The 21,472-nt window shown below is 36.0% G+C and overlaps 1 protein-coding gene across 7 annotated transcripts in view; it reads right to left on the reverse strand.

Moving 5' to 3' along the window:
• The window catches only part of LOC126820655 (zinc finger CCCH domain-containing protein 14), a 355,618-nt gene that overhangs the window by 244,387 nt on the left and 89,759 nt on the right, over positions 1-21,472 (reverse strand). For 6 of the 7 annotated variants that reach the window (XR_007680058.2, XR_007680057.2, XR_007680059.2 and 3 more), the window contains exons 6-7: positions 18,602-18,876; positions 18,323-18,465 (exon numbers count right to left, since the gene is read on the reverse strand). Coding sequence is in view for 4 of the 7 variants with exons in the window: in XM_050548757.2 (XP_050404714.1) it covers positions 18,323-18,465; positions 18,602-18,876 (418 nt within the window). In the remaining 3 variants the exon portion in view is untranslated. Of the gene's footprint in view, positions 1-127; positions 1,819-18,322; positions 18,466-18,601; positions 18,877-21,472 lie in introns of those variants that run through there. The other variant, XM_050548759.2, reaches the window with a different exon arrangement.

The following is a 21,472-nucleotide window of genomic DNA, read 5'->3' on the forward strand; positions in this document are numbered from 1 at the left end:
TTTTCGAGAAAATTTCCTGGCTTCACCATTTGTCAGTGGTGCAGGACGGCGCGTCCGGCTAGGAACAATGTCTAGTCATTCTGATGGGATGAAAAATCATGGGTCTGTTGGCATGCACGTAAAAGAACCAATGACATTTTGCATTCGATAAAGTGTAGGCTGTGGAGTTGCTGTTCAGTCAAATATTCTTAATTTTATTTCATTTCAATTTTCTACATTTCAGGTAGCATTGTAAATATTATGGAACCTACAAGCAAACTGATATTTGAAAAGAAGCCTATTTTAAAATAGAGAGTGAATTAGATATCAAGACTATTTCTCATAGACTACCAAGAACATTTGTCGGTCTGCGAATCATAACGAAATAATTAATTGTTTTTTAGTGGACATAATAAATTGGAAATGTGAATAGTTGTGGATTTGGAAGCTTATATGTGTATTTACATTTGCAATATAATAGACCCACAAAATCCAAAGACATTACTATGCTGATCTATCCTTATCCTTATAGTTCAAACTGTGTAAAAGCTAAACTTTTTGTGACTTCGAAAATTTGCTTAAGAAAATATACCATAGTTGCATTCACATTGCACCTTAAATTTGTATAGATTTATATGGCAAGAAATGTTGCACACATTTAATAATTTACATGATTAAAGAGAAACTTTACCAATTACATGTCGAAAATAAAGTATGACATATTTACATTCACTGTGTAGGCTACATGTTTAGATTTCATTGCCAATGGTTGGATAAATTTAACTTAACAATGCATTTATGTAGCCCACTACGTTTCTTATAACAGTATGGTAGTAATATCATACATTTGTTAGTGTACGTTTAAAATTAAAAGGGACATAATGCTACATACACATAAATTCAATAGAGTTGCATTGTAAAATGTTCGATTTACATGTACGTACATGCAAGTCTTACCTACATTTAAAGGCAAAAATAAATGTTCTTTAAATTAAAGGAAAATTCTGAGAGTTCACAGGATACCTGTTGATAGACAAATTAAAGAAATAGCCCACATAACTTGTCGGAAAGTTTCAGCTCAATACATTTTGCCAATTGAAAGGGATTATGTAACCTATTTATGGAATTCCACTTTAATATTTCATGAACATATTGATAAATGTGGCGAAATGTGAAAATATCTTATATGAATAAATCCCCAAAAATATTTTGGAAATAGTGATCTGTGTATAAAAGTTACAATAAATGGTTTTATGCCAACATAAAGGGGGGTGCGAGTCAAATTCAATTAAAAATTGTTAATTTTTTCAGTTTACTGAATACATGTACACATGAGGGCTATGTATAATAGAAATTGACTTTTATACAAATATCAGGTTCATTTCATTGAGTGAGGAAAATTCATAATCTCATGAGTAGATAGTCTCTATACCTAGTACATTCTACCTATATTCAGTTAGATAGAAATATTTCACAATAATCGAAGGATTTCATTTAATATATTTATTGAAATTATTTCAAAACAAAAAAAAGTGTAACTAAAAGTGGCTAATGTACAGTTGAGAGTTAAATGTATTCCAATTCTTTACACGATTTCTTTACAAGAAATATGCATTTCAAAGTCTTTCAGGCACTCAAATAACAAGCCTGCATATGTTCAATGCAAACAACTGTTTTAAAATTAGGATTTATGGATGAATCAATCACTCAGTCGGTGGTTATTTAAGCATTATATTTACATTGTCCTTCCATGTTTGAAATTTATCAGTTTAACAATCCCTGTGGTCATCAAATGAAAATTTTTCATAAAAGTAAGTCAGAGGCTTCTATATTGGTGGGCTGAAAAAAAAAAAATACATATTAGTATGTTAGAACATAATATTTCTTCAGGCGATTTCAGTGTCCACAAATAATTTTTACACATGAATTAATAAAAATGCAGTTTTTGTTACAAGTTATGCCTAAATTAAAAGGCAGTTCTCAGATTTCACTGGCTACAACTTTACAGATGTGGGTTTATAATCAAATCAAACTCGGTGCCAAGGAAGTACATGTACCATTGAGTTCAGGTAGTTGGAATTTGCACAAGACTTTGAAAAGGGTTTTTAAAGAGTTCCTTTAGGCTTCAAAGGGGGGGGGGGTTGGATGGCCGAATGGTTAGCACATGCTTGCTGTATCACAAGGTCTGTCATTGAGTCAACTGGCATGGTTTTGAATCCCCGGTGGTACATGACAAGGAGTAGGGTCGCCTGTCCAGCCTTGTGGGTTTTCTCCGGGTCCTCCCGTTTCCTCCCACTGCTAAAGACCCTACGCGCAAGCGAATTATTGAAATAAAATTAAACCATGTGTTAGTCCCCAAATGACCTAGTTTGTGTCAAGTGGACGTTAAACCCCATTTCTCTCTCTCTCTCTCTTTAGGCTTCAACCAGCATCTTTTAATTTTCCCAAAAGGCCCTCATTTATGTACAAATCTGATATTCATATCTTCATGATTATAATGTGATTCTTCTCACAAAGAAATACTAATACTATGCCAAATTCGACTGATCTTCTGCTTAATTTTAGCTGCACATTATTCTCCAATTGGATAGTATTCAGCTAGATCTACATCTCATTTTTTTTTCCTTTTTAATTTTTATTGATTCCAAAACTTTGTAAAATAAGAAGTATAAAGGGCACTCACTTAAATATATTATTACTTTTTGAAGTTCAGTGGTTTGGGAAGTGGGTGAAATGAAATGAAATGGAGTTTAACGTCCTACTTTTCTGCTCCTAACCTGGGCTAATGAAGACGGGCATACGCCATACAGTGTGCTATGAGGGAAATTTTGCCCGGACATTGGCACTACGGCCTACTCTTATATCGAATTCCAACTGCCAAGGGATCTTTTACGTGCACGCCAATGTGTACACGGGACCTCGGTTTTTCGTCCCATCCGAACGACTAGACAGCTTTCCTTGTCAGCCCCTCCGTCCTACATCACTGACAAGGGAGAACCACGCCGGAAAATCTAGCGTCTTACCCACTTAGCCACGTGATCCCCCGGGAAGTGGGTGAATGTGTGTATGTCTATTCCAAGTCAAAAGATAATCCGTAATATATTATACGTGTATGAATACAGTAAACAATAGTGTTTGGTATTTCCGTAGCTGAGTCAATGTGACAGCCCAAGCCCAGCACTGTTTTTCTGGGTCCCCGGTATTAATGAACAGTCACTAAATTATTATTTTTCAATCGCTTGATTTATATTTTCTCAAATAAATGGAACGATGACTAGGCCCTAGATTGTACAAATTATAGGCCTAACTAATGATAATGGATTTTCAACATACCTGCTTAAGGACTCGACAGAGTTTTATCGTACTGGCAGACGGCAGTCAGTCGATCGTCGCTTCGTCATTTTTAGAGCTAACACTATACGACTAGCGAGATAGCGTCTTACCTACTTAGCCACGTGATCCCCCGGGAAGTGGGTGAATGTGTGTATGTCTATTCCAAGTCAAAAGATAATCTGTAATATATTATACGTGTATGAATACAGTAAACAATAGTGTTTGGTATTTCCGTAGCTGAGTCAATGTGACAGCCCAAGCCCAGCACTGTTTTTCTGGGTCCCCGGTATTAATGAACAGTCACTAAATTATTATTTTTCAATCGCTTGATTTATATTTTCTCAAATAAATGGAACGATGACTAGGCCCTAGATTGTACAAATTATAGGCCTAACTAATGATAATGGATTTTCAACATACCTGCTTAAGGACTCGACAGAGTTTTATCGTACTGGCAGACGGCAGTCAGTCGATCGTCACTTCGTCATTTTTAGAGCTAACACTATACGACTGGTACCGTGGAATCTCGGGTAAATAGCGTTATTATCTAATCTATGTAGAATTATTCATAAATATCATTGAATTTGGCCTAATAGCCTTCAATTTGTTCTTGTATACAACTTAAATCTCAACGTGCAATTTTGATTACCAAGCGTTAATTAACTAGTGTTTGTCGAGACGCGTGTAATTATAAGCGTCCCGCTCAGAGGTCGCAGTAGATCAATTTCGAGTTGCGTAAAAATACGCAGACATTCCAAAATTTTGCGTTTTTGCCCTCCACATCTGCGTGAAGAGCCTCTCAAAATACTCAGTATAGAAGCATGTAAAGTGGTTTTGTGAACAACCCTATTTTAAGCGTCCTTATTTCATTGATATGCCTACTGTATTTAGTCTAATGACGACTGGAGGTTAACGACATGTCTATAGTTGACGGCAGTCATTTCAATCTTTCACTTCGACAGGACGTAAAGAGAAAACTATTGCTATGAAAGCCAACATTTGATTGGCTGAATGTAAACAGTATATCTTGTTCTAGCCAATCCATGTCTTGTATGAAATGCGCTTTATTGCTTCCAATAGGATAGCTACGTAAGCTTACTGCCATGAACTTATGAATGAAATAAGAGGAAATTTTAAAAAAACTACGGAGACTACGTACAGTAGAGGTGTGTAAATGCCGGGTGATGCACATAAATTGTACAAACTACGACATAGAATAATCTAACTATTCTCACGTCAGGGAAATTTTCTGCGTGTAAATTACGCAGCATCCGTCAATATTTGGGTTTTTTTTTAAAAAAATGCGTGAAATACGCGGATTTTTGCGTGACTGCGACCTCTGGTCCCGCTTAATTTTCACGACTGTTCAATAATTAGTTGGACCGTTCAATTTCCCCAAGTTGTGATTAAAATTAGTCAAGGTGTCCAATTACGCCAGGTATTCAATTCTGTGGCCGAACATCCAATTTCACATGCGTTGTTCAGATTTTAACAAAATGTTTATATTGAAAGAGTTGTAATATAGTAATGCTGCCGTGAAAACGTGTACATGTATAATGTACAGGCCAGTTTGAATAAAAACAAAATGAGTTCGGTAATCTCGGGAAAACATTTTAAGGCATTCTGTATCGGTTAGGATTTTTTTCTAACGCACTGTCCATGCATATAATGTCGACCAAAATGTATGCAACAATGAACAACTTACAATTTTTTTACAACGTATCATTACATCTTCGTCTAAAACTTAGATGTAATCCATCAATTATTGGCTGCTATAAAATCCAAACTTTAAATTATATACGTCATACGATGAGCTTGCAGCTTCAGTTAATCTAAATCAATCATTCATAGAGCACTCGATCCACTCCACAGGGCGCTTAACGGTAAGTCACGTGGTCAGAAACGTGCCATTTTTGGGACTATATTCTTAGTCTGTGTTAATTGGCGACAAATCTCCGCTGTGACAATATACATCTACTTTAAATGTCGCCCAATTCATTTCGGTGGAAGCGGATATTAAATAAAGCCATTTCACACACGTGTACATTACATGCGCATGTCATATATTTATACAATGTCCACGATGTGTTACATGTAATTGTCGCCTTCACTCCCTTATTTTGAGTAGCCTACACTTTCTGAATGATTCCATTCTTTTGTACGAATGCATGACCACTTGGACCAACTAATAGACCACTCGGACGAAACAAAAAAGACTACTCGGACCATACAAAAGGACCACTCGGACCAATAATAAAGTGTTGTTTTAATACGTTTATATTTGTGTTTGTATTAATATGACTACTCGAATCAATAATAAAGTGTTGTTTTAATAATTGATAATAGTGTTTGTTTTAGTATGCATATGTTTTCTTTGAAATAATAAAGTGTTATGTACTTACCCGTCGCATTGTTTCATCATGAAGCACATCAAAGAAAAACAATTAAATTGTTGATGTAATAAAGATATATATTTGCTAATATGTACTTACCGGCAGCGGATATTCTAAAGTTATGTATATACTCACCTATAAATTGTTCGCCTCTTTGTATTATGATACAATATGTTATTAATGATTAAAATCATTAATAACATATTGTCTGTATTATATTTTTAAAATGAATAAGTCCGTGTGGTCCTTTGGGTTGGTCCAAATAGCAAGGATAAATATGCGTCCGATATTATGCAATATAGATGCAGGTTTGTTTTTTTTTTCTCCTTTTTTTTCTAACAATATTTATTCAATATTTACATATTATAAAGATACAATATTCAATTATGGGATCTGAAAACAAGCCGTACAGTTATATAAATGCATTGTTTATAATTATACTATTCAAAAAAAGTAGGGGATATTTGATTTTTAAGTGTTATTAAAGTCACCTAATGAAACTGACGAAGAAACAAATGACAAAATGAAATGAAGTTCACATTCATCGATTTATTCCAAATGATCGTTAGACTAAGTAAGGCACAGACTGACCATTATAAGGGTAAAATGATACCCGGGGTCAAACAGCAAAGTTATCACAGCATCACAACCAAGTCAGTAACGGGTAAATCCTCCTCTGTTTGCCAAACAAGCATTGATCCGACGTGGCATACTCCTAATGAGACGTCTAAGGTCATTTTGGTCCAGATTGTCCCATTCCTGTTGCAACGCAGCAGCAAGTTCTTGGACATTGGCAGGACGTTGTTGACGTTGACGTAACCTCTGTCCAAGCATGTCCCAGACATGCTCGATGGGGGAGAGGTCGGGACTCAGTGCTGGCCAAGGTAATGTGGTGATGTTCTGTTGTTGGAGGTAACCTGTAACTATCCTGGCCCTGTGACATCTTGTGTTGTCATCCTGGAAGATGAAACGGCGGCCATGACGTCGTGCGAACGGCACAACATGGACTGCCAAGATGTTGTCCCGGTAGTACTGGCCTGTAACACGCCCTGCAACAACATGTAAAGCCGTTCTTCCAGCAACAGTGATGCCTCCCCACACCATAACAGAACCACCCCCAAATCGATCATGTCTGATGACGTTAACGTCTTGGAAGCGCTCGTTTCGACGACGCCACACCCTCCTACGTCTGTCCAAAAAATCAACAGTGAACCTTGACTCATCTGAAAACATCACATTGCTCCAGCGTCGATTATCCCAGTGTTGACGATCCCTACACCAACGACGTCTTGCCTGAATGTGATGATCTCTCAAACAAGGGATCACGCGAGGACGTCGGGCGCGAAGGTGACCCCTATGCAGTCGATTCCGAATCGTCTGGCCACTCACTCTCACACCAGTGTCTGTTTGAAGACGAGCGCTGATCTGATTTGCTGTGATGACACGATTTGTTTTCTGGTCACTAAAACAATTAAACTGATGTTTCCACCCTGGAATTCAATGCCACAATGACTGTAACATTCAAAGTCAGAGTCGTGCAAATCTTGGGTTGGACCCCCATGATGATCCCAAGCATCACCTGCATTCCATGCGGTAGCTATTGGTGCGTTTGGGCGTAACTGGAAATGTTTCTTCTGTTAGGTTCTATAGTGACTTTTTTTCGTAGTCATTTGCATATTTTAGTATTATGCCCCCAAAATCAAATATCCCCTACTTTTTTTGAATAGTATATAATCACGATTTACATACAGTTATAATTACAAAAGCAAATGCAGATTCAATCAAGAAACTTGCGTGTTCACCGTCTAGTATAACTTTCGAGCTTCTGATATCTAGATTTTAAACGTAAACATATACATGTATGTATAAACTTATAGATTGCAGTTACACAGGGTACATGTATATGCAGTAGGAATTTGGGAAGTTGGACGTACAAAAGAATGGAATCATTCAGAAATTGTACTCAAAATAAGAAAATTATAACGGAGTGAAGGCGAGAATTACATGTAGGCCTAACACACTTGTGGACATTGTATAAATATATGACATCCGCATGTAATGTACACGTGTGTGAAATGGCTTTATTCAATATCCGCAACCTTGAAATTTTGCCTGTCAATTTTGGGCCGATTTTCCCGAAATTCGATCTCAGTCGTCCGTAGGGTGTAACAGTGATAAAATAATATGTTTTTTTAAATCAGATAAAAATTATGACCTCTATAGGGTCCACAAGCTAAAAACGTGATTTTTCGTACAATCAGGGGCCATAATTCAGGAAGTTACGTTAAGATATGCGCGAATATCGAAAGGAACCGAGATCTTTGGGTTATAAACTTACATTTCAAGTTTTATCAAAATAGGATTAAAATTGTGACGTCTATAAGGTCCACAACCTTGATATACCAATTTTTATGCTATTTGAGAACGAACGGCGGCCATTTTGTCTGTCAATTTTGGGCCGATTTTCACGAAATTCGAACTCAGCCGTCCCTAGGGTGTAACGGTGATATAATAATATGTTTTTTTAAATCTGATAAAAACTTGGATTTTTCGTACAATCAGGGGCCATAATTCAGGAAGTTACGTTCCGATATGCGCGAATATCGAAAAGAACCGAGATCTTTGGGTTATAAACTCACATTTCAAGTTTCAACAAAATCGGATAAAAATTATGACCTCTATAGGGTCCACAACCTTGATATACCATATTTTTACGCTATTTGGGAACGAACGGCAGCCATTTTGTTTGTCAGTTTTGGGCTGATTTTCACGAAATTCGAACTCAGCCGTCCTTAGGGTGTAATGGTGATACAATAATACGTTTTTTTAAATCTGATAAAAATTATGACCTCTATAGGGTCAACAAGCTAAAAACATGATTTTTCGTACAATCAGGGGCCATAATTCAGGAAGTTATGGTCCGATATGCTCGAATATCGAAAGTAACCGAGATCTTTGTGTTATAAACTTACATTTCAAGTTTCAACGAAATCGGATAAAAATTGTGACCTCTATATGGTCCACAACCTTGATATACCATATTTTTATGTTATTTGAGAACGAACGGCGGCCATTTTGTCTGTCAGTTTTGGGCCGATTTTCACGAAATTCAAACTCAACCGTCCTTAGGGTTTAATGGTGATATAATAATACGTTTTTTTAAATCGGATAAAAATTATGACCTCTATAGGGTCCACAAGCTAAAAACGTGATTTTTCGTACATTCAGGGGCCATAATTCAGGAAGTTACAGTCTGACATGCGCGAATATCAAAAGGAACCAAGATCTTTGGGTTATAAACTTACATTTCAAGTTTCAACAAAATCGGATAAAAATTGTGACCTCTATAGGGTCCACAACCTTGATATACCAATTTTTATGCTATTTGAGAACGAACGGCGGCCATTTTGTCTGTCAATTTTGGGCCGATTTTCACGAAATTCGAACTCAGCCGTCCCTAGGGTGTAACGGTGATATAATAATATGTTTTTTTAAATCTGATAAAAATTATGACCTCTATAGGGTCCACAAGCTAAAACCGTGATTTTTCGTACAATCAGAGGCCATAATTCAGGAAGTTACAGTCTGATATGCGCGAATATGGAAAGGAACCAAGATTTTTGAGTTATAAACTTACATTTCAAGTTTCAACAAAATCGGATAAAAATTGTGACCTCTAAAGGGTCCACAACCTTGATATACCATATTTTTACGCTATTTGGGAACGAACGGCAGCCATTTTGTTTGTCAGTTTTGGGCTGATTTTCACGAAATTCGAACTCAGCCGTCCCTAGGGTGTAACGGTGATATAATAATATGTTTTTTTAAATCGGATAAAAATTATGACCTCTATAGGGTCCACAAGCTAAAACCGTGATTTTTCGTACAATCAGGGGCCATAATTCAGGAAGTTACAGTCTGATATGCGCGAATATGGAAACATTTCAAGTTTCAACAAAATCGGATAAAAATTGTGACCTCTAAAGGGTCCACAACCTTGATATACCATATTTTTACGCTATTTGGGGCGAACGGCGGCCATTTTGTCTGTCAATTTTGGGCCGATTTTCACGAAATTCGAACTCAGCCGTCCTTAGGGTGTAATGGTGATATAATTATACGGTTTTTTAAATCGGATAAAAATTATGACCTCTATATGGTCCACAAGCTAAAAACGCGATTTTTCGTACAATCAGGGGCCATAATTCAGAAAGTTACGTTCCGATATGCGCGAATATCGAAAGGAACCGAGATGGGCGTATAAAAATTGTGACCCCTATAGGGTCAACAACCTTGATATACCATATTCTTACGCTATTTGGGAACGAATGGCGGCCATTTTGTCTGTCAATTTTAGGCCGATTTTCACGAAATTTGAACTCAGTCATCCTTAGGGTGTAACGGTGATATAATAGAACGGATTTTTAAATCGGATAAAAATTATGACTTCTATAGGGTCCACAAGCTAAAAACGTGATTTTTCGAACAATCAGGGGCCATAATTCAGGAGGTTACGGTCCGATATGCACGAATATTGAAAGGAACCGAGATCTTTGGGTTATAAACTTACATTTCAAGTTTAAACAAAATCGGATAAAAATTGTGACCTCTATAGGGTCCACAACCTTGATATACCATATTCTTACGCTATTTGGGAACGAATGGCGGCCATTTTGTCTGTCAATTTTGGGCCGATGTTCACGAAATTCAAACCCAGTCATCCTTAGGGTGTAACGGTGATATAATAGAACGTTTTTTTAAATCGGATAAAAATTATGACTTCTATAGGGTCCACAAGCTAAAAACGTGATTTTTCGTACAATCAGGGGCCATAATTCAGGAAGTTACGGTCCGATATGTGCGAATATCGAAAGGAACCGAGATATTTGGGTTATAAACTTACATTTCAAGTTTCAACAAAATCGGATAAAAATTGTGACCTCTATAGGGTCCACAACCTTGATATACCATATTCTTACGCTATTTGGGAACGAACGGCGGCCATTTTGTCTGTCAATTTTGGGCCGATTTTCACGAAATTCGTACTCATTCATCCTTAGGGTGTAACAGTGATATAATAGAACGTTTTTTTAAATCGGATAAAAATTATGACTTCTATAGGGTCCACAAGCTAAAAACGTGATTTTTCGTACAATCAGGGGCCATAATTCTGGAAGTTACTGTCCGATACGCGCAAATATTGAAAGGAACTGAGATCTTTGGGTAATAAACTTACATTTCAAGTTTCAACAAAATCGGATAAAAATTGTGACCTCTATAGGGTCCACAAGCTAAAAACGTGATTTTTCGTACAAACAGGGGCCATAATCCATGACTGACGGACGGACGGACGGGGGCGACGGCATAATACGTCCACATGAAAATGTGGGCATATAAAAATCCTAACCGATACAGAATGCCGGTAAATGTTTTCCCGAGATTACCGAACTCATTTTGTTGTTATTCGAACCGGCCTGTACATTATACATGTACACGCTTTCATGGCAGCATTACTATATTACAACTCCTTCAATATAAACATTTCGTTAAAATCTGAACAACGCATGTGAAATTGGATGTTCGGCAACAGAACTGAATACCTGGCGTAATTGGACACCTTGACTAATTTTAATCATAACTCGGGAAATTGAACGGTCCAACTAATTATTGAACAGTCGTGAAAATTAAGCGGGACGCTTATAATTACACACGTGTCGACAAACTAAACACTAGTTAATTAACGCTTGGTAATCAAAATTGCACGTTGAGATTTAAGTTGTATACAAGCACAAATTGAATGCTATTTTGCCAAATTCAATGATATTTATGAATAATTCTACACAGATTAGATAATAAAGCTATTTACCCGAGATTCCACGGTACCAGTGGTATAGTGTAATAAATCTCCACAACTCTCCGGCTTGCATAATTTATGACATTGTTTTTCATATAAATAGTAACTGGTGAGCGAAGATCACAACTTTGTTTGAAGTAAGGCACAAATGAATAAATATTTAACCCCCTTCACTCGCTTGCTTTCAACATTATCAGGCTAACAAAATCGCGTGATATTGGCACATGTCACCGGAAGTTCAATTTCTCGTGAAATCTCGCAATTTTGCGGGATTTACCTATCGGCCCTATACCAGAAGTACCATGTAAGGAAGACCATCAGCGCCACCAATAAACAGTGAAATCGCCTTTGTATATAAATCTAATGTATTGTATGTATTTTTAATAAAACTAGGAAATATCACAAACTAATTTTTCATCATCCTAGGTCAGTGCTTAATTGGAGACTTAACTTCTCCCCCAAATTCTTAACCTAACTCTCTGCAAACAGAGGACCAGGCTCTTTGTTACCTATTAAGTGTGTTTTCCGGTATTCAGTGTGTTTAGTGGTTTTCCGGTATTCAGTATAACATGGGTGTTTTCTGGTAGTTTTCCGGTGTTTTCCGGTATACAGTATTGCCAGAAGCAAGCCCACGTGGTTGATTGACTAGACTGTGACATTTTTCAGATAAAAAAGCAATACTTTGGATTAATAGACTTATGTGCATTTTCCAACTGTAGATTGTGACATGCAAGTTATAGAATGTAGAGCTACATGTACGATAACAAGTAAAGTTAGAAATTCACGAAAGGTAGCAGTCTACCGTACTTTTATTTTCCGAAAATGGCGAAAATCTGCCGATAAATTTTTCCTCAGACAAAATGACAGACCGTTTGGAAGTTTCACCTGACAAGTCACAGAATTCGACAAGACATTGTCCGACCAGTAATTTCCAGGCATGATTCATTATAACAATAATTCCGATCAACTAGAGAGAACAAGTGTTAACTATGATCCCTTATATAAAGTGAGGCCTATGACGCAATGATGGATAAAATTGTTCCAACATCTCTCACACATTTTGAGGCAGACCAAAAACTTAGTATTGACGAAAGTTTGTGTCCCTTCAAAGGACGTGTATTTTAATGACAATATATCCCGAATAAACCTCATAAGTAGGGCTTGAAATTCTATGTTATGTGTGACTCTCAGTCTCATACTGGTTTTTGTTATACTGGAAAATAAGGACCTACTACTGATAGTTTTAATAAAAGTGAACAAGTTGTCCTTGATCTCATCCGTCCCTTACCTGCGAAAAAACACCATATCTACATGGACAATTATTATTCGTCTGTAAATATATATATCTAATTATAAACGGAAATTATTGAAATTAAATAGGCTTTTTCGTTTCACTAATTTAAACAAGCCAACAGTGAGGCTGATGTCCCCCGCCGAAATAGGAAAATAATTAGAGGACACATATAAAAATCAAATTGCGTATCGCTCTGCTTACCCTGAGCAGAAAATGCTCATTATCAAACTTAGTCAAGGTATTACTGTAATGAAACTATACACCAAGTTTCATCAATCTCACTTAATTAGAACTAAAGTTATCGTGTCCCAAAGCATCAACCAATCAAATTGCTTATCTCTGCTTACCCTAAGCGGAAAATGCTCATCTTCGAACTCCATCAAGGTATTGACCTAATCAACACATACACCAAGTTTGAACATTCTAGCTCAATTAGGAAGAGAGTTATCGTGCCCCAAAGTATCAACCAATCAAATTGCTTATCTCTGCTTACCCTAAGCGGAAAATGCTCATCTTCGAACTCCATCAAGGCATTGACCTAATAAACACATACACCAAGTTTGAACATTCTAGCTCAATTAAAAGTTATCGTGTCCCAAAGCATCAACCAATCAAATTGCTTATCTCTGCTTACCCTAAGCGGAAAATGCTCATCTTCGAACTCCATCAAGGCATTGACCTAATCAACACATACACCAAGTTTGAACATTCTAGCCCAATTAGGAAGAGAGTTATCGTGTCCCAAAGCATCAACCAATCAAATTGCTTATCTCTGCTTACCCTAAGCGGAAAATGCTCATCTTCGAACTCCATCAAGGCATTGACCTAATAAACACATACACCAAGTTTGAACATTCTAGCTCAATTAGGAAGAGAGTTATTGTGTCCCAAAAAGTGTGACGGACAGACAGACGGACAGACAGACGGACGAACCCATTTTAATAGTCCCCTGCATATAAATTTCACAAAGATCGGATGTTAACTTTTGGCATTAAAGCATTCATAAGGTTCAACAAAGTGAAACAAGGGCCATAACTCTAGACGTTATAAACGGAAATTATTGAAATTAAATAGGCTTCTTCATCTCACTAATGTAAACAACATATGTGACCCCCACAGCATACTGAGTCACAATGAGGAAATTTTGAAAATTGAGTTATTGTTATTTTCACATTCTCCAACTCATTACCTTCAATTTGATGTGTAGTTTGTTTGAATTGGGCAAAAATTGACTGAGCTGTGTCCATTAGAAGCTACCCAACTCACAAAAGTAAGTTGTGAGAAAAAGCAAGTCAAAAATTTGGTATGTTCCAAATCAAAATCCCATAGCAACAAGGCCATTTATCTGCTGTTTTATCGTTGAATATATCTTTCCATGGGTTTTCAGTGGTGCTGAAGACGAAAATCGCAGTAAAAATTTGATCCAACTATTTCCGCAATTTATTTGCTATATTTTGTCGTTTAATATGTTTTTTATTTAGGATTTCAAGGGTGCTGACGACGAAAATGCACTCCTTTCGTAACGAAACATCCACAACACATACGGCATAATATTCACATGATAGTGTTATAATGAAGAACAATCTATACATTAGTAGTCTGTTGTGTATAATATAACTTTAGTGAGATTAACTTAACTCAGTTAATCTCATCAATTAATTAGCACCTTAGTGCCAGCTAGTGATCTTTGGGTTATAAACTTACATTTCAAGTTTTATCAAAATAGGATTAAGGTTCACAACCTTGATATACCATATCTTTACGCTATTTGAGAACGAAGGGCGGCCATTTTGTCTGTCAGTTTTGGGCCAATCGTCACGAAATTCGAACCCAGCCGTCCTTATGGCGTAACGGTGATATAATAATACGTTTTTTTAAATCGGATAAAAATTATGACCTAAAAACGCGATTTTTCGTACAATCAGGGGCCATAATTCAGGAAGTTATGGTCTGATATGTGCGAATATCGAAAGGATCCGAGATCTTTGGGTTATAAACTTACATTTCAAGTTTTAACAAAATCGGATAAAAATTGTGACCTCTATAGGGTCCACAACCTTGATATAACGTATTTTTACGCTATTTGAGAACGAACGGCAGCCATTTTGTCTGTTAATTTTTGGCTGATTTTCACGAAATTCGAACTTAGCCCTCCTTAGGGTGTAACGGTGATATAATAATACGGTTTTTAAAATCGGATAAAAATTATGACCTCTATTGGGTACACAAGCTAAAAACGCGATTTTTCGTACAATCAGGAGGCATAATTCAGGAAGTTACGGTTCGATATGCGCGAATATCAAAAGGAACCAAGATGTTTGGGTTATAAACTTACATTTCAAGTTTCAACAAAATCGAATTAAAATTGTGACCTCCATAGGGTCCACAACCTTGATATACCATATTTTTACGCTATTTCACGGAATTCGAACTCAGTCGTCCTTAGGGTATAACAGTGATATAATAATACGGTTTTTTAAATTGGATAAAAATTATGACCTCTATAGGGTCAACAAGATAAAAACGTGATTTTTCGTACAATCAGGGGCCATAATTCAGGAAGTTACGGTCCGATATGCACGTATATCGAAAGGAACCGAGATCTTTGGGTTATAAACTTATATTTCAAGTTTCAACAAAATTGGATAACAATTGTGACCTCTATAGGGTCCACAAGCTAAAAACGTGATTTTTCGTACAAACAGGGGCCATAATCCATGAATTTTCGATCCGATATATCGAAAGCAGCCGAGATCTTTTGGAGATAAACCTATATTTCAAGTTTCGCCAAAATCGGATAAGAATTGTGACCTATAGAGGGTCCACAAACAATTGTGGACGGACGTCCGGACGGACAGGGGCGACGGCATAATACGTCCACATGAAAATGTGGGCGTATAAAAATGACAAGTTGAATCAGTTGACTGTGCCCAAATGCCCCGTATTCGTATTAGGAATGTCCGTAATATGTATTTTAACGTGAAATTCAAAATAAAATCAACTAGGCCTAACGTCGGGTCTTGACGGGGACGTCATCTTGGAAATTGAATCGTCAATCGGGCAGGCAGGCAAGCAAATTGGAAGATTTTCACAATCGATTTGGTAAATCGTTGTGGTAAATACGGCGGTTACGTGAAAACAAATAGGATAATTTTTGCCATAAACGTGATTGAATGGGATCTGCAAATCGACTTGCCATAATCAGTTACTCGTTGAACAATGCCGTCATGTGGGGTAGTGGAAGATGGTGGGTGGTCTACTTCCTGTTGCGCCACTGTTGTAAATATTAATATGGAGCACAAAGCGTCACCCGAGTTAAGGGAGATAACTCTATTAAAGGAGCTACGGACGTCCAATAAAACAGACAAAAACTAACCATATGATTATGTTGCAGTTTTGTGTGGGGGTCACGTGACCTTTGCTGAAGTGATTTTTGACGATATCTACCAATTTATTATGTGACAGTCACATAATACATAATGTGCTGTTGGGCGAACAATTCGTCCCATAACCCCTATTTCGTAAGAACGGATGGACGAACCCATTTTAATAGTCCCCTGCTTTCTTTGAAAGGTGGGGGACAAAAATACTGACCCACAACAAAGTTTTTGTATAAAGAGACAGATGGTTTGTCAAAAAATTAGAACACTTACATGGATGTACTACTTCTGAATTTTATTATCATGATATGATAATAAATTTCAGAAGTAGTACATCCATAATCATGTGTTTTAATTTTTAGTGAAATCTATTTCTATATGTCTTATAAGGATTATAGATGGTTTGTTGCGTATTTCAGTAAATATTCCTATATTTGTTATGTTTTTATATTCACACCATTCAAAGTTAAATAAGACATTAGCTATTCTTCAATGCATCGGATATGTAAAATTGTGTTAAAAGGTTTGGGCTACAGTCTTTATAGGGACCTTTTTCAGCAACAACAATTTATTACTGAAGTGATTGATTTTGACATTTTCACTATATTTTAAAGTCATAGTTTTAAACTTACATAGCTTAATTTTAAATATTTCTGGTTATTTGAGTCCCATGTAATGATTTTAAAAAAAAAAAAAAAATATTTCAGGACAACAGTAATTTCTAATACAACTTTGATGTAATTAAAATATAGCTAATGTACATAATTCATAGAGGCATTTGTGTGGCTGACAAATAACAATTTTTAAATAAGGATACACAACACATCGTTATTAATCTACAGTCATGACAGTGAATGTATTGGGAATAATATTACTGTTCTTTCTGATAAATTCTAAGTTGGTTTAGTCACAATGAAATTGTTGATCAAATTTATTGCCCCTAATAAAGTCTCGCTATTAGCAGTTGCTATATAACATCTAGGACAACGTTGTTCCAAATTGGTGATCAGTGAAGCTTAGTTCGTGCTCTGCAGTAATTATTGTAAATTGTTGAAAATCAATAGGATTCTTCATCTTATGACCTTATCGGAAATCCTTGAAAATCAATAGGATTCTCCACCTCATGACCTTCTGTTCATAAACTTAAAGTCAATCAGATATTAACTTTTGCCTCCAGAGCATCCACTAGATATTTGAAATTGGTTGAGGGCCATAACTCTGGCAGTAATTATCGAAAATTGTTGTAAATCAATAGGATTCTTCATCTGATGACCTTAAACACTGTATCAACTTAAAGTCAATCGGATTTTAACTTTTGCCTCCAGAGCATCCACAAGATATTTCGAAGTGATTAAAGGTCATAACTCTGGTAGTTGTTATCAGAAATTGTTGAAAATCAATAGGATTCTTCGTCTCATGACCTTAAATAATGTGTATAAATTTAAAGTCAATCAGATATTAACTTTAGCCTATGGAGAGTCTACAAGATTTTTCAAAGTGATCAAGGGGCATAACTCTGGTAGTAATTATCAGAAATCATTGAAAATCAATAGGATTCTTCCTCTCATGAATTTAAACACTGTGTATAAATTTAAAGTCAATCAGATATTAACTTTAGCCTCTAAAGCATCCACAAGCCAGACGGACGGAGGCGTATAAAAATGTTACAGTGAATGGATGGGAAATTGAATGAAGTTATATGTATGTGTTTAGGAGATAAACACCTCCTATTTAGAATTTAGAGGTCTGTATTGTTCATTTGATCCCATTTAAATCAATAGAAGCCTGTAATGAAAAATTTAAGTGGAATAAAGTTTTAAGGTGTAAAAAAATTTCCCACTGCAAAGGCATTGTAGTTCCTAGGAAATATTCGTTTGCAGTGAGTCGCACCAGGAAAGTAAGAGGACCAATCAGAATCCAGGAAATTTATATTTTGTAAATAGTGTACATAATTTTCATTTTGTCTTATTTCTGTACACATGTAAAATTTGGAGAGAGGGATAAAATAGGCTTTGAATGTTTCCCAATCCTAGTATTCAATAAAAATCCTCCCTAACTTGGTTTGGTGGGGGATAAATAATCAACTTACTTTCTGGATGTCACTTTAACTACACTAGCTACACTACCAACAGCTGGATTCAATGGATCATATTCTTCCTCATCATCATTATTATCTATAACATTTCCCACTACTGATGTTGGTCCTTGTCTTTTACTACTGATAGCTATTTGCTGTAATAATCCATATTATTAATAATATTAATAGTTATCTATTTTATTTCCTCAATTCAATTTTCTTAAACAAATCTGTTAATACAGAAATATAACAGTGTTATTAACACTGTAAATATAATGTTTGTTTACTTACTCCAGAAGTAGGTTGTTTAATAGGAGAAGCTACAGCTTGTGGTCTAGTGTCCAGTTTTACACCTAGTCTTGATGTTATATATGATCTCTTCTCACATTTAGAATCTATAATTTCTCGTGTAGATATTAATGTTGTCTTCTTTATCTTAGCTGTTCTACTTGATTCACATTTAGTTCGAGATAAACAAGATTTAGAAGAAGATGAAGTAGACTGAATTTCAGCTTTCACGACTGCATTTTTTTCTTCTTCTATATGCAATTCTTCTGTAAATTCATCTACATATAGAGAGAGAATTTAATGCAGTATTTTACCACTCCATCAATAGAAATCAAAGGTTAAAACATTAGGCCTCATGCAGGCCCTTCTTACATTTTGCCCTTTTTAACGCTAGTCTTAACTGTCCCATGTCGACTCTTATCGACACTTATAACATTACCGTTAAAGGAGCTATATCGCTAATATTTGGGACCTAGAAATTGACACAAATGGGTTGCAACGCATATAATATTGTAATATGAATGTATATAAACTGATTTACATTCAATAGTTTCAGTTTTTACTCTAATTTCAAATCAGTTTTGTTCGGCAAAATTCGCCAGAAGTCTCAATCGAATGGCAATCTCTAGCGTCTACACAGATAGTATTTACTGTGCATGCTCTCCAGACAAGAACGTGGTGTCACTGTTTGACATGACATGTGGAATATGTTTAGCCTCGTTCTTCAAGTCCCTTGTTACAAATGGTGCTGAAACACATTATGTTACAAGATTCGTGTACCAATGTTAAAATGTATATTTTGTCTTAAATATTGGATATCAGAAGCCCATTTTTTCCTAGTAAGATCACAACATCAATTTTAATTTAAATTGACTAATATTTCTTATTTCAATGATGAAGACTTTGGATGATATTGAGTTAGAGACTTAACTACTTTAAGGACCCATGCTGACAACTGTCGACCTTTCGGTTAGCTTAATGCAGCTTTACTAGCTTAATGAGAGTTCCTTCTCTTATAAACAGACGACTTTCAATCATTTGTTTCCATCCTGTTCAATGTTTTGACAGTTAAAAATTGTACTGTTTCTTCTTAAAATTTTTTGGTAAAACAGTGATATTTCTAAATTAAAATTTTCAGCAAATGATGTATTTACCGTCCATATTAAATGACAGTGTTTCAGATTTTATCGGTGGTGTAGATTTTAATACTTATGTCTTAGAATGTGATAGAAAGGCCTCAGAAACAAATTATTTTTTTGTAGTTGTAGTCTAAATTATTAATATGGGATTCACGATAAAAGAAACCAGAGGCTGCCAGGCAGGATACGCCCACATTTTGCAAGAGATGGATAGAGAACAAGCTAAAATAACAGTGTTTCAGATTTTATCGGTGGTGTAGATTTTAATACTTTTGTCTTAGAATGTGATAGAAAGGCCTCAGAAACAAATTATTTGATTGTAGTTGTAGTCTAAATTATTAATAAGGGATTAACGATAAAAGAAACCAGCGGCTGCCAGGCAGGATACGCCCACGTTTTGCAAGCTAGATGGATAGAGAACAAGCTAAAAACAAAAACGATTTTTTGTACGATCAGGGGCCATAATCCAGAAAGTTATGGTCTGAAATGCACAAATATCAAAAGGGACTAAGATTTTTGGATCAAAATTGTGACCTCTAGAGGGTCCATAACCTTTGAATTACATACTTACAATTTGCATACAAAGAGCGGCCATTTTGTCAGCAGTTTCATTTCGATTTTTCCAAAATTTCAATTCAACATTCATTATGGTGGAATAGTGATCTAAACGGTTTTTAAAATCGAAAAATTTTTTTTTCGACCAATCAGGAACCATAATCCAGGAAGTTACGATCCGTTAAGCGCAAATATCGAACGGAACCGAGATCTTTGGATTATAAACTTACATTTTAAGTTTCAACAAAATCGGATAAAAATTGTGACCTCTATAGGGTCCACAACCTTGATATAAAATATTTTTAAGCTAATTGAGAACGAACGGCGGCCATTTTGTCTGTCAATTTTGGGGCGATTTTCACAAAATTCAAACTCAACTGTCCTTAGGGTGGAACGGTAATATAACAATACGGTTTTTTAAATCAGATAAAAATTATGACCTCTAATGGGTCCACAAGCTGAAAACATGATTTTTCGTACAATCAGGGGCCATAAATCAGGAAATTACGATCCGATATGGGCGAATATCGAAAGGAACAGAGATCTTTGGGTTATAAACTTACATTTCAAGTTTCAACAAAATCGGATAAAAAATTATGACCTCTATAGGGTCCACAACCTTGATATACCATATTTTTACGCTATTTGTGAACAAAGGGCGGCCGTTTTGTTGGTCAGTTTTGAGCCGATATTCCCGAAATTCGAACTCAGCCGTGCTTAGGGTGTAACAGTGATATAATAATACGTTCTTTTAAATCGGATAAAAATTATGATCTCTATTGGGTCTACAAGCTAAAAATGCGATTTTTCGTACAATCAGGGGCTATAATTTGGGAAGTTATGGTCCGATATGCGCGAATATCGAAAGGAACCGAGATCTTTAGATTATATTTCAAGTTTCAACAAAATCGGATAAAAATTGTGACCTCTATAGGGTCCACAACCTTGATATACCATATTTTTACGCTATTTGAGAATGAACGGCGGCCATTTTGTCTGTCAGTTTTGGTCCGATTTTCACGAAATTCGATCTCAACCTTTATTACGGTGTAACGGTGATATACTAAAACGTTTTTTTAAATTGGATAAATATGTGACCTCTGGAGGGACCACAAGCCAAAAACGTGATTTTTCGTACAATCAGGGACCATAATTCAGGAAGATACGATCCGATATGCGC

Source organism: Patella vulgata, chromosome 5 (genome assembly GCF_932274485.2).
Source record: "Patella vulgata chromosome 5, xgPatVulg1.2, whole genome shotgun sequence".
Taxonomy (NCBI): domain Eukaryota; kingdom Metazoa; phylum Mollusca; class Gastropoda; family Patellidae; genus Patella; species Patella vulgata.